Genomic DNA, 15,531 nt, shown 5'->3' with positions numbered 1-15,531 from the left:
CGCCGAGATAAATCTGTTTGAATTTCGAGAAAATTAAAAATTTTTTTAAGAGCGCCACTATTTTTACGCGGCATTATAGTTTATGATAAAGATTTGGTTCCAATATAAAAAAAATTCAAGAACAATAAAAATATTTGATAAAATTCGAGTTGAAATCAACCTACCTGTAATTACTTGAAATATTTCTTTCTGTCGTTTAAAAGAACAATCATTAGCAACAAATTCTTTATTCAATTCAATGCATGGATGTCGTACTTGTTTTAAATATAATATGTCTGAACCTTCTGCTAACATTTGTGGACGTACATATGGCTTTGCAGCATTGGCTGCAGTTTGAGCCAAACCAATGAATACATCAATTAATGCAATAATTGAATTAATATTAACAATTGTACTCGTAAATGTGGCTAAAACATTTTTATTTTTAATATTTTTATTTAAAAAAATACAATTGTAAGTTGTATAGATTGCAACTTATAATTAGATTTATAAAAAATTTAAGAAGTGATTTTTTCAATTATTAAATTGAATATCGTCTCTGGTTGGTAATACAAGAAGGTAGAATAATCTCAAAAAACACTATTTATCATTCCTAGATATTATTCCAAAGAAAAATTTATATTTCAATCATCTTTGCATTTTATTTTACTGGAACAAAATTTTAAAGACAGTTGGTGTACATCGTAAAATTACTTTTAAGACGTGAGGCCACGCTGATATATCACCTCTTGTATGGAGCTGGAGTCATTGTCTCCTTGAAATATTGGCTTTTTACAAATAAATTGAAAACTATGCATTAACGGAAAAGATGTTATAGTCTTAGACCTGAGTGATATTTTGGAGAAGGTATGTCTGCTTACCACGTGATTGAAAAGGTATTCATGAGTGCGAGTAAGTAAAAGCTCTATTAGTAAGTATAAGTGCGTAATTAAAAAATGTGGTAGTCGTGAAAGCTTTTGATTGGAACAATCTGAAGAACAATTTGGGGGGTCAGTATGGATTTTCGTATCTAATCGTGCGGGATCCTTTTTCATTAATAATTTTAAATCAAAAATTTCAATTTTTATTTGCCAGTAATAACTCGGCTAAATAAGCTTGTACGGTATAATGAAAGAAATCATATTTTGAACATAAATGAACAATCTTCGGAGTCAGGCGACGAATCAACGCTCCTTTTCTACTTTACGTCGTCTCAAAACATTTGTTAGAAAAATGAAAAATAGTGACTGAATATCATATTTTGACTGAATAAAATGTTCTTTTACTCGAAAAAAGAGTTTCTTGTTTTTATTGAGTTTATGACTTAACATTATAAACAAAAGTTTGAATCCCCTGCTTGAATGATTCCTGCGCACGGGCCTGATCAAAGTTATTTTATTCGACTTCTTGGAGAAGATAATTACAAACCAGTTTAAGCAACACTTCTTAAATTTTGTACAAGCCAAAAAAAGCAATAATTATTTTTATTCGGCTTGGCATAACTAATTTACCTGCAACGGACATTAGATCATCGACTACTTTCGATTGTTGTTCTTCATGACTTTTAACAGTTGCATCATATTCTGTATTAATATCCTTTAATTTTTTGTTAGTAAAACGTACACCATTATTTTTGACATCCAATATTTCATATTTGGTTTTGGAACGTAGCGATTGTTCATATTGTAATGTTACACGAAAACAATAACCATATTGTGAACATGATTCTAATTTCACATTTTTTTGATCCAAACCTAAATCATGTGTAACATCGCTTAACACGTTATTCATTTGTTCTTCTAATTTTATACGTATTTCTGATACATCTGAAAATAGAATATTCTCATTTATAAACGTTTCAAACGTACCAAATAAAATTTTTAAGCAAATTTGTGTGAAAATTAATTTTATATTATCTGTCTACGATGATTTACCAGTTAAAAGGCGAAACTTCATGTTTTTCCACAGTTTTAGGGCTTTTTTTGTAACTTAAAATGATGAAGATAGACAACCGGAAATAGACTATTTAGGGAATTTCAACACCTATAGCAAAATTTTGTTGATAGCTTCATTATTTTTAAGCGTTACAACTTGGGACTAAACTTAGTATACCTTGATATATTTCATATAAACATGGTATAAAAAGGTAACCATTGTGGAACGTGTTCCGAGGCCAAACTCGGCTAGGCTCAATAGCGAAAAGTCTTTGAATTTAATATAATTGCATAAACAAGATTAATTTACTCTGGTGGTAATAGTAGGCTAGGCTTGAATAAGTAATATTATCATATTTTTATTAATCGATTATTATAATTCATTAAATATGAAAAATGTTGTCAGCCAAAAGGCCGTCTTTGAACATTCTGCAATAGTTAATTCGTTCGAAATAATTTTCGAAAATTTATATATACTTGCTAATTAAGGCCAGCCAATAATTCTGGATCTCCCGGAAGCTCACTCACAGAAGCCTTATTATCGGTTGAACTCACGCTACGATGATACATACATCTTACTCTATCTAAAATGCACAATGACCGAATTATTTGCTCAGTAGGACAATTGAATTGGCCACAATCTTCCCGTAAAAGTCTATACACAGTTCATACATAATTGTTATTTCTGTAGAACAACTAAACAGTTTTAAAACGTTGAGCATTTGTTAACTATTCATATCGTTAATAGGTTGTTTAAAACTAACAGTTGACGTTTAAAACAAGTGATAGTATTCACAGTTTTAAAATTTTCAGTATTACAAAAATATGAAATTGACTTTATATGTGACTTCTATGTTTAACTTACTGACATCTCTATTAGAATTTAATTAGTATGAGAATTTCCAAATAAAAAACGGCTTTTTCGTAGTTTTTAAAACTTTACGTGCATCTACAGCCCCTTTAAAGAAGCTAAAGGGTTGAACATTTGTATGTGAGCTGATATAGTGTTATTTAAGTATCTTTGGGGATGTCACCTTCTCAACTCCCATTTTATCTTTTTTAAGCTGTATCATGTTTGTTCGAATAACATGATATGAAATCTACACCACCTAGATTAATTTGGAAGTTTGAAAATTTGTATTTGAATTGAGTTAAGTGTTAAGGCAGTGGCTTTTGATGACATGAACTTCCTAGCGTCCTTCCCCTTCCTATTTTACATAGAAATTTAAGTTTTTCTCGGTTATAAAGACTGCCTTTCTCACAGCCCCACCAAATTCAGTTGTTATTGAAAATTTATATGCGAATTGAGTTATTGTTAAGAAAGTGTATTTTGCCTCAAAAGTCGCTATATGTACAAATTTCATATTTTTACGGTTTTTAAGATTGCACACTTCTTCTACAACTCTTATACCCCAATAGCCAGAGAAAAAAAAGTAGTTTCATAATGCAATTTACTGCAGAAATTTTTGGCATGTTGGAATATGTTTAGGGGTATTTCCCGAGGGTAAATCCAAATTGGCGGGACGCAGGGGTGTGAGCTTCAGCCGCCATCTTGGAAAACACGTTTTATCAAAATATCTTGTGAAGGGGCATCGTACGACAGAAATAGTAGGGATCATTTTCGTAGAGAATAACATTTTCTATTACTTTTATATCATAATTTGTTCTGTATAACGCATAGGATTATATTTATAGCGCTCCAAACTTTTCTCAATATGGTTAATGCTAAATATATAGTTAACGGTTCACGGTATATTAAAAATGGTGATAAACAAAATTGTAGAACATTAAATTTCATTCAAAAGTTAAGTGTTAAAATAATGCGCCACTTTTTATATAAAATTAAATGTAAAGTCGTTTTTTAATTTCAATAAACTAATTTGCATCAGTATGTTATCTCTGTTATCCCCTTCGCCAACTTTTCGCTCTCATTAATATGATTTATTATTATTTATATTCAACCCAATCAATTTAATCAATGATCCGCGGGTACAACCCCTACGTAATGTATTTCACTGATAACTTACAACATTTCCACTGATAACTTACGAGGTGCAAGTTTTATCAAGCTATAGCTCTTAATTATAAATGTAAAGACAAAAAGTTTTGCAAGAAAGTTACTGGAAATTTGATCTACAAATTTGATTATTACCATTTTTATTCTGCTTTGAACCGTTAACTATATATTTAGCAATAACCATATTAAGAAAAGTTTGAAGCGCTATAAATAAACACCTATGCATTATACAGAAAAAAATTTAAATAAACGTTATAGAAAATGTTATTACATATCTACAAAAATGATTCCTAATATTTTTGTCGTACGATGCCCGGTTCGCGGGACATTGGGGCAAACGTGTTTTCCAGGACGACTGCAAAAGCTCAACCTCCTCCCGTCAGTTTGGTTTTTCATTCGGGGATACTCCTGTACGTATTCCAACACAAAAAAATTTCAGCAGTAAATTTCAGAAAAAAATGCCTGGTTATTGGCCTATAGCTCTTCTACTACGAATGCCATTAAAAAGTTTTGAATGAAATTTATTGCAAATTATATGTTCTACAAATTTGTTTATCACCATTTTTCATGCACCATGAACCGTTAACTATATATTTAGCAATAATCATATCAAGAAAAGTTTGGAGCGCTATAAACAAAAACCTATGCATTAACTAGAAAAAAAATTCCAATAAAAGTCATAGAAAAAAAAAATTCCAATGAAAGTCATAGAAAATGTTATTTTCCATGAAAATGATCCCTACTAGTTTTGTTGTACGATGCTCGGTACACGAGATATTTGATAAAACATGTTTTCCAAGATTGTGACTGAAGCTCTGGCCCACCAATTTGAATTTACACTCGGAGGATACTTTAACATATTCCAATATGCCAAAAACTGCAGTAAATTGCAGAAAAAAATACCCGGTTATTGGCCTAAAATAGAATTAGATGATTCAAAATTTTATTTGAATCAAGCTAGTATTATGAAATGGCTTTTGAGAATATCAACTGCCCCTTCAATATTGATGGTAGTTCCGGGAGATAGGACTTTTTTTTAAGCAGATATCTTGCTCTATAAGGATTTTTTTTTTTAAATTTTGAATATCTTTAATAGTATTCTAGATATTTTCCAAAAACTAAACCCCTCTTTTTTGTAATTAAATTGTTGAGTAATTTTTGCCACCTCTTCATTTGCGTTCGAAAATTTTCTAACCATATTTCCGAATCAAATGACAACTACAACAAGTTCGTCCTAAAATGATGCTTGTTGACTAGATTATGAGATGAGCCTAACCATTCAGTACGCTAAAAGAAATTGCACGAAGTTTATAACTCTGGCAATAGTTAGAAAATACTTTTTTGTTTTGTAAAATAGCACTCTATTTTTTATTCTTTTTAACGCTGCCAACGCGTGGATGTTAAAACTTCCCCCAAATGTAAAAATCCACTTTTTAAGACCGTTGATACAATTGATCTACTTTTAAAAATAATCAGAAAGCACTGTTTTTGAAATTTTGAGAGAAAGCCAATCTATACATATAAAATACTTTGTCCTGAATGACTGACGGATCAACGTACAGCCTAAACCGCTGATCGTAGAGACCTGAAACTTAGAGGGTGTGTTCTTTGTATGTGTAGGCAGCCGATTTTTCCGAAATTATATCCCTAAGGGACAACGTGATTCTTTGGTCCAATCTACTTAAAATTTTGCATAAAGATTCTTTAACACAATTGATGAAAGGCCGTATTTGATTGAAACTCATCACTAAACGCGGTTAAAAAAGGGTAGAAAGAACTTTATCATTTTTGAATTTAGAAATGTAATAATTTGATATATGAGCTCATGGTTTGAGACAAAAGTTTACTGTATCACTTTTTTTAATGAAAATTCATTCTTTAAGGGGGTCTTATAGGGGATGAAAGTTTGTATGAAGCTCCCGTCGTTTTGGTGGTGAATAACGGAATATAGTTTGAATGAAAATTCCTTTGATTTAACTATTTAGCCGATTTTGAATTAACTACTTACCCATAGAAAGTTACGTTATCAGCGAGTATCATAGGCTAAATTTTAGGTAAATTACGGTTCCGCAGCAAAAAATTTAATTCATAAAATTGTGAACAAAAGGACGGATAAGTGAGGATTATAACGCGATAGTCTTTGCTTTTAAAGTTGAAATTTCTCAGGAGCGGGCGGGTATCTGCTAGTTTACATATATAGAAACTCCGAGGTTCAGTTCGAGGTTTTTACTTACCAACTAATGTTTCATCAAAATCAGATCGAATTAAAAATTTCCCGTCTCCAGCAGCATCTAAATCAATTGTTTGTTCAATCATCTGCTGATACTTGGCCATGTCGTTGACACAATCTTGTAATGGCTCAATCAAGACTGTACGAACACCTTTATTCGATTCATGCATCAACTCTTGTACAATGAAACGTAATTGTTGAACTGTTTGATAAATACGATAACAATCTTGTAATTTTGCTTTTTTATGCATGATTTTCTTCACAATAGCTTGTAGATCTGGTATACTTTTTAAGTACGATGTATGTAATGTGTTGCGTACATCTGTATTCTTATAGAAAGCTTCTACAATATCGTGACGTTCATTTATTTTATCAATATCACGTAATGGTTGTTTAAACCATTGAGCTAATAAACGATGACCTTGACTGGTGCTACACGCATCAAAACATCCTGAAATCATATATTGAACAGGACTTTAGCTTAGCTGGTTTTTATTTATTTAAGACACCCTCATATTTTCGTTATTTATAGGAATATCGATTTTAAATTTTGCATAATCAAACAGGGTGATGGGTCATATTTTTAACCGAAACCAGAACTTTAAACTCAGCCTACTACAAATGACAGATATGGCTAGCGATATCGAAAAAAATTATAAGAAAAATTTGCTTACAATATTTTTGTATACCTATATACCAATTTTCATGAAAAAATTCAAATGTTTAATTTTTGTATTATTTTGATCTTTAATCAAAATTATTACAAGTTTATTGAAATATTTGAATACATAACACTATTACAAATTGGAAAAAAAACTGGACAAATTGATAATTTAATAAGCTTGAATTCAAATAATTCAATAAACTTGTAATAATTTTTAGTAAAGACCACAATAATGAAAAAATTAAACATGCGAATTTTTTGCTTCACAACCTCCTGTTTTTGTTTTTTATTAAAATGTCTTTTTTGCATAAAACCCGTTTATCGCACCTTTCCGATTTATTAAATGACAGGAAGTCCGAAGTCCCAGTAAAATCCCAACTAAAACCATTTTCCAAATGCTTTTTTCAGCATTTACAAATCTGTTAAAAAAAACTTTATGATATTAAAAAGCTGAAAATCCGATACAGTGATGATTTATGTTGAAATTTATGTTGGTCCTAATCACATTTTCAGATTTTTCGATCTGTAAGGTTTTATTGTTTTACCTGAAGTCACTCGAAAGCGATCAAATTTATTTTGTTTTGAACCCAGCAAGCCGTTTATCAGATTAAGGTACAGCATGACAAATTAATGTACAGGGCATCAAGTTATAAAAATCTGACGCGATCGAGTTGCTACACATATCGATTTTTGTTTTCATTTTCAAAAATCCGCCATCAACTTACGAGAGCTGACGTAAGTTCATGGAGGACTTTTTGGGGTCCCCAAAGAAGTGGACTCTAATTCTTTGGGGTCCACTTAACATTCCCTATAAAAGTCTGACGCGCTCGAGTTACTTTTTTTTAAAAACCTTCCTCCCGCATGACCATCTATCTCTACAAGAAAACGAATTTAAAATTTTAAAAAATTATCTCGTCCGGTTTTTCAGCGAGATAATTAGGAGAAAAATAGCAGTATTTAGAAAACAGGAACAGAGGAAAAAAGAAAAAATGAGACTATCTAAAATCAAATCTGTTAGAAAATTTACGAGAAAACACGCTTATATTATCGTTTTCACGATTTTATCATGTATCAAATGGTTTTTTTTATTGGTGTATGTTGCTTCGTTACCAAACGTGCACGGCTTATTCGAGGCACCTATTTTATCATTTTCGCACATTGTGCGGAAGCCTTACATTATTTAGCGACGAAAATTTTTTTACAAAAGCATACAATTTTTTCGCGATAAAACCGATTTTTTTCATAATGTTTTGAACAAATTTGACTTTAACTGGTCTCATTTTTTTTTCGTTTTTTTAGTTACATAATTTTTAACTGGTCTCATTTTTCGGTTTTTTTTGTTGCAAAAAATTGATTTTTCAAACCGATTTTTCTAAATACCTCCCTCCCCCTCTCGCAGATTTTTTCCAACTTTTTTCCACAACTACTAATTATCTCGCTGAAAAACGGGATATTTTTTTTAAACTGAGGTTTTTACTGCACTACCAACTAAAAGTTACAGTTCACTTTCTAGTGGCATTGAAAATCACGAACACCCTCAATATACGAACTTATAGAACTCTTTAGATTCTACAATTTTTGTATGATCCTTTTTTTTTTCTAAAACAATTATTTTTTATAACCTTTTATAACACCCTGTATAAGAAATTATCTTAAAACAATTTTACCTAAAATACTATTTAATTCAGTTGGTTCACGACCCTGCGGTGGTAAAATATTTAAGCCAGAAATAGCAGCACCATCTACGTGTACAAATTCTTTTAAATTAAAATCAACAATTTTGAATTGATTAAAATTAGTTTCGACTGACATCAAATCTAAATATTTGATCAAAGCTGCAATACCACATGGTGCTATCATTTTTTTCATGACAGGTAATCTGTTTGCATCACATACTTGCGATTGTTCAAAAAATATTAAACGATTTAAATCGCTTATTAAATTATCCGTTGAAAAATCTTTCTCACTTAATTTTGTTAACAAAACATTATTACGTGTCATTATTGTTTCAATACGGAACATATCGGCTGTTTGATTTTTAGCAATTAAACATTCTTTTGGTGCTAATTGAACGAGTAATGCTTCTAAATCGGTGAATAATTCATTGTCGTTGAATTCACATACTGTTATTGTTGCTGTATTTTGATCTAAACATGCCAGACCAATTTCCTACAATATTCAATAATTTATTAAAAATGTACATGCAAAAACGACCCTGCACGATTAGATAGGAACTGGCTGTCTGTGAAACTTTCTGATCAAAAACTTTCACGGCCACAAAATTTTTTATCGGGTTGTTTTCGAGCTACAAAGCGGGCGATTAAAGAAACAAATACAAGATGGATCATCTATTAAAAAAGACCTCAACAAAAATTGTAGGTCAAAGTCATGGACACAGGCGAATGTCTTCTATTGCCCCTAACAACTTTTGGCTAAAGCATTGTTCCGTATTTAGCGTGTTTTCTTTCGATTAATAAATGCAATAATGAAATATTTTTAAATCGCATTTCCTCCAAAAACTGACATCATCGAAAAAATGGTTTTGATAAAAATGTTAGTTTTTTTTTTATGAGGCTCAACTTTATAATTTAATGTGTTATTCTAACTTTTACTGTTTAGGATCTAAATTGGCTATTAAAACAATCCAAAGATACTAGATCCAATCTGATGTCAGAACTTCAACTGTTGATTAGGCAATTTTTTAATAGGTGTCCACTCAATTCTTCAGATTGTTCTGATGAATGTTCTTTGTTCTGATCAAAAGATCTCAGGGCCACAAAATTTTCATTAGCTTAAAAGGTTAGGTTAGGTTATATTCACTTAGACTATAGAGCCCATTGTGATACCATATATGTGTTTTACCACTTTTCCGCTGATTTCATTTATCAGCTCCTCAATTTCAGAGTATGAGTGCACCTCCTTCATGCATATACCATGCACTACACCCGCCCATTACAACTACAGTAGAATCTCGATAAGTTAAAGTCCAAGGGAAACACAAAATATTTTAAGTTATAGAGGTTTTAAGTTATCAAGTGTCTATGTTAGGTAAAGGTTAATATAGAGGTATGTACATGTTTCTATGTACGCTAGTTAATATAGAGGTATGTACATGTTTCTATGTAGTTACTGAGGGCCTATACAGAGATTATTTATTTAAGTTATAGAGGTTGCATATTTTAAGTTATAGAGGTTTTGGGCTCTGATGGGAAGGGAACATAGTATTTTTTGAAGTAAGAGAGGTTTTTATGTTACCGAGGTTTAAGTTATCGAGATTCTACTGTATTAATTAAATTAATTTTGTTGCGACTGGTTGCGCCTTGGTTACGCCTTAACCAACTGAGCTAATAGGGCGACTATTAGCTTGAAAACTGTTAAAAAATTTTGTGGCCGTGAGAGCTTTTGATCAGAACGATTCAAAGAACATTTAGAAGTCGGTTTGAAAAAAGTTTCACAGAAAACCATTTCCCTATCTAACTGTGCGGGGACCTTTCATTGACATTCTGGATCATTTAATGATGATTTACTTCTTTCGTTTCTTCAAGTTGTCGTTAGTCAGGTTCCGTTTTATACAATTTATTAAATTAAAATAAGACATACAAATTTCAAATCTCTGAATGAATTTTTAATAAAATAATATTAATAATACATAAGAGGACACCGCAAATGGGTCCCTAACATCTAGACCAAGAGGTTCTTTGTGCTCTCCTTGATTACAACCTGTCACCCGAAGGTCTCGCCTCCGGGTAAGAGATGCTATTTTAAGAGGACGAAGCTAAAAGATTCTACCGTGACCCGACATAATATAGAAAGAAAAATCAAGGATGTAGTTGTGAGTGTCAAAAGGCAGAAATGGAAATGGGCGAGTCATGTGGCCAGACATTCGGATGACAGGTGGACTATCCGTTCTACTCAATGAACTCCATATAGTAACACTAGTTTATTATTATTATTAATTTCATTAAACTAATTGTTGATAACTACATGGTAGTCAACATCCGTATTTATATAATAAAAAAATTGATCTAGGAAATTGGAGCAAAAATCGAAATTTATTTCGAAAAATTCTAGATTTCTCATTTATTATCTACTAGCTTGATACTCGCCCGTTTCACTGGGCTTAAAAGTAAAAACCACAGCTTTATAGCCTCCACCTCTCTTGATCTCACTTATCCCCCTTCCATAACACTTGAATGGATTGTTTTATGCAGCTAAAAGATACGCAGTTTTCAATTTTCAAAATTGTAAAATAGTCATAATTGATTGAGTATATCAGAAAGGTGGCTGGCCATGATTTGTTTGACATTTACTGTTTTAAATTTTCACAGAAATCTTTAATTTATGGTTCAAAATGATCATTATTTTATTAAATTAATTTTTATATTAAATATCTAAATCTTTATAATTTATAGCTCATGTGTTATTCTGATGTATGAGCTATATTGCTGTACAGTTTTATTAAAAACCATTCGTTAGTTTTGGTGTGAAAGCGTAACAAACAAACAAATATCCTTATTTTCACATTAATAATATATAGGAATAGGGATAATAATACCAAAGAATACAGAATACCTAATAGAACATCATTTGTAAATACGTATCCGAACTCACCATTTTGGTAGTTTGAACTACTCCTCCAGAGGGTTTAGGCGTTACATATTTATAAGGACTAAATATGCATTGATTTTTTATATTCACCAATAGATGGGCTCTACGAGCATAATATATATTTTATAATAAAAATACATGTTATGCGCATAGTCATCTATCGGTGAATATAGCAAACCAACGCATATCCAGTCGTTATACATATGTAACGCTTAAACCCTTTGGAGGAGTAGTTCAAACTACCAAAATGGTGAGTTCAGATATGCATATACAAATTATGTTCAATTAGGTATTCTGTATTCTTTGATAATACTAATATATTGAATATAGTCTGTCTCTTGGATAATACTTGGGTTAGCCTCATCAACACTCATCTAATTAATCTTTTTTTTGTGGCCTTAGCCTAATATGATTAAATTTTGAGTGTTAAATGGTTCAAGACTTTTCTGGAATAAGAGGAATAGTCAAAAAATAAAATTTTATTAAAAAGCAGCTAACATGGTTACCAACGAAAACTGACAAAAACATGTATTTTTTAACATCACCTTTCAAAACATTAAAAGAACAAATCGTCATTAAATAATGGCCTAGAAAATCATTATTCGTTTTTGATAACTTTTGATTCTTACCCGAATTCCACCATCTTGTAAAACAATTTTTATTGCAATGATTAAACTCTCAACAAGTATATCTTCACTAAATAAAATCGATTCAAATTGTATTAAATTTCCTGGTGATCCTTTATATTCGACTGTCCAATCATTTCCACTTGCAGATTCTTTTGTGTAAACCTAATAAAGGTACAATATTATTAAAAATAAAATTTTAACTTAAATAAAAGTGATAAAGTTTTACCTCAACCCGATATTGCTTGACGAGTAATAATTCGCGTAAAAATGATTTAAAATTATATGCATTTAATACTAAATATTTGGATAGCTTTTCATCGCTGCCCATAGTTTTCACCACTAACGATTTATGTATTTCGGTAGCAATAATAGCATCATTTTCATGTACGGTGTAGTAATCATCTCTGGAAAATATTCGAACTGTTCGTGATTTCTGAAACAATAAAATAGTATTTTATTTATTATACATATCTTATATATAGTCTAGTTAACATCCACGATTTTTTCTAACTTTTTTGTATATTCTCCGAAAATTACGAAATAGGTGTCATTCGATTCGTAATTTTATGTAGAAAGTTTACTGAAAAAAATGAAGTGGCGCTAAAAAAAATTGCAAAAGTTATAAACAATTAAGTGAAAAATAAAATAGGGGGTTCAGTTTTTTTTGAATAACTCAAAAAATATTGAAAATTTTCGAAATCTGAAAAAAGATCCAAAAAGATGAAGAAATTTCCTAAAATAAAGTTTCTGCTGCCGAAATTGTATCTCTAATATTTATAATTTTTACAGAGCCTTGAAAATAGCGCAAAATATGACAAGTTTGGCTCTCGCGCGCGTTCTGTCTTTGAGACCTACTAACAAAAAAAATTATTTTAACATATAAAATATGAATATTAATAAATAAAAAAATTAATGTAGTTTTGAGATACATGAATAAACAATAATCTGTGGTTGAAAATTTTTTTTGTTAATTTTTGCATTAGTTATGTAATTGTTAACTAACAATTTTTTCTATATAGAATGTTAACATAAAATCTCCGATAATTATTAAATTAAAACCCCAGAATTTTTTTCCCTCCGTGAAGTTATTCTTATTAAGCTTACAAATAAATTACCGTTTTTAAAATTTTAAAATTTTGATTTTTCAAATTGTTATTAACATTTGAATATTAACAAATGAAAAAAAGTAATGAAAGAAAATATATTTTTTAAATTTTTTTATTGTTTTAATTTGTTCTAATTAAAAGCTACATAAAAATAATTTTTTGAAATTTTTTACAATTGTTGTTTAAAAAATTGTTATAAACAAATACATTGTTTATGAGTAAATCGAAAATTTTTTTTTGCAATATGTTCATTAACATAAATTATAATTTAAAATAAAAAAATTTTTTCTTAAAAAAATTTATTTGTTGCTTAAAAATGCGTTTGTTAATTAACAATCTTTTTTAGCTACTAATTATTAATATTAAGAAATATTATTATTTTTTTAAATTTTTTACTTGTTTGAATTTTTTATAGTTAAAAGCTACATAAAAATAATTTTTTGAAAGTTTTTACTCATAAACAATGTATTTGTTTATAACAATTTTTTTAAAAACAATTGTAAAAACTTTCAAAAAATTATTTTTATGTAGCTTTTAACTATAAAAAATTCAAACAATTAAAAAATTTTAAAAAATAATAATTTTTCTTAATATTAATAATTAGTAGCTAAAAAAGATTGTTAATTAACAAACGCATTTTTAAGCAACAAATAAATTTTTTTAAGAAACCGTTTTTTTATTTTAAATTATAATTTGTGTTAATGAACACATTGCAAAAAAAAAATTTTCGATTTACTCATAAACAATGTATTTGTTTATAACAATTTTTTAAACAACAATTGTAAAAAATTTTAAAAAATTATTTTTATGTAGCTTTTAATTATAAAAAATTAAAACAATAAAAAAAATATTTGTTTTCATTACTTTTTTTCATTTGTTAATATTCAAATGTTAATAACAAATTGAAAAATCAAAATTTTAAAATTTTAAAAACGGTAATTTATTTGTAAGCTTAATAAGAATAACTTCACGGAGGGAAAAAATTCTGGGGTTTTAATTTAATAATTATCGGAGATTTTATGTTAACATTCTATATAGAAAAAATTGTTAGTTAACAATTACATAACTAATGCAAAAATTAGGAAAAAAATTTTTCAACCACGGATTATTGTTTATTCATGTATCTCAAAACTACATTAATTTTTTTATTTATTAATATTCATATTTTATATGTTAAAATAATTTTTTTTGTTAGTAGGTCTCAAAGACAGAACGCGCGCGAGAGCCAAACTTGTCATATTTTGCGCTATTTTCAAGGCTCTGTAAAAATTATAAATATTAGAGATACAATTTCGGCAGCAGAAACTTTATTTTAGGAAATTTCTTCATCTTTTTGGATCTTTTTTCAGATTTCGAAAATTTTCAATATTTTTTGAGTTATTAAAAAAAAACTGAACCCCCTATTTTATTTTTCACTTAATTGTTTATAACTTTTGCAATTTTTTTTAGCGCCATTTCATTTTTTTCAGTAAACTTTCTACATAAAATTACGAATCGAATGACACCTATTTCGTAATTTTCGGAGAATATACAAAAAAGTTAGAAAAAATCGTGGATGTTAACTAGAGTAATATATGAAAATCTCGTATCACAAGTTTACTTGGGATAAACTCCGAAATTATTGAACCGATTTTGATGAAATTTCGTAACTTTATCTTTAAATTGGTTCACCTTAAAAAATAGGATACGTATAGCCGGGCTGCTAGATATTAATAAAATTGAAATTATGGTCTTAGATCCGGCATTAGAAAAAAAATACCTTCATCTGCTAAGTGATGAAAATATAGTATTGATTAGGTTTATTGCAATATAAATTACAATTTAACAGACCCGTGTGCAGGAATCATCCAAGGGTGGGGGGGAGGTCTTGTTATTATACTATTTTTTATTAATTCAACTCTGCGAGCTACAGAAAAATTCCAAAACTCTGTACGCAATAACCTTTTTCACCAATATTTTTAGATAGGCATATTTTATTTCGTACACGAAATTTTTAAACAGTTGTATCTCTCCGAAAAATCATCGAATTTGGAATCGCAATAGCTCGTTTGCCAACTTGTACTTTCTTGTTTTGGAATCTAATCCTCAAAATCTTTGATCACTCTTCGCCGGTTTGCACGGAAGGTAGAAAGGAGGAGAATTTTCGCAGAGATACAGCTATTTGAAATTTTTAGTAAAATTTTGTATTAACAAATTTTTCCTTTAATATTTTAGTTGTGTATAAAACAAATCGGAATTGAACTTTGTTGACGTTGATAAAAACATTTTAAGTTCCTAATCTCTAAGTATTTTTTTTAACATACGCAACGAACCATAATTCATTTTAATTGCGATTTTATTTAGTATCTTAAATTAAATAAAAAA

The 15,531-nt window shown here is 29.4% G+C and overlaps 1 protein-coding gene across 1 annotated transcript in view; it reads right to left on the bottom strand.

Moving 5' to 3' along the window:
• LOC123301480 (DNA mismatch repair protein Msh2) overlaps positions 1–15,531 on the bottom strand; it is a 64,117-nt gene that overhangs the window by 11,613 nt on the left and 36,973 nt on the right. Inside the window, exons 3-8 of the mRNA XM_044884226.1 lie at positions 12,288–12,494; positions 12,062–12,223; positions 8,492–8,993; positions 6,165–6,611; positions 1,491–1,805; positions 165–407 (exon numbers count right to left, since the gene is read on the bottom strand). Coding sequence (XP_044740161.1) covers positions 165–407; positions 1,491–1,805; positions 6,165–6,611; positions 8,492–8,993; positions 12,062–12,223; positions 12,288–12,494 — 1,876 coding nt within the window. The remainder of the gene's footprint in view (positions 1–164; positions 408–1,490; positions 1,806–6,164; positions 6,612–8,491; positions 8,994–12,061; positions 12,224–12,287; positions 12,495–15,531) is intronic.

This window comes from Chrysoperla carnea, chromosome 5 (assembly GCF_905475395.1).
Source record: "Chrysoperla carnea chromosome 5, inChrCarn1.1, whole genome shotgun sequence".
NCBI classification, from domain to species: domain Eukaryota; kingdom Metazoa; phylum Arthropoda; class Insecta; order Neuroptera; family Chrysopidae; genus Chrysoperla; species Chrysoperla carnea.
Note: the sequence above shows the minus strand (reverse complement) of the source record. Positions and strands in the feature narration are given on the sequence as shown.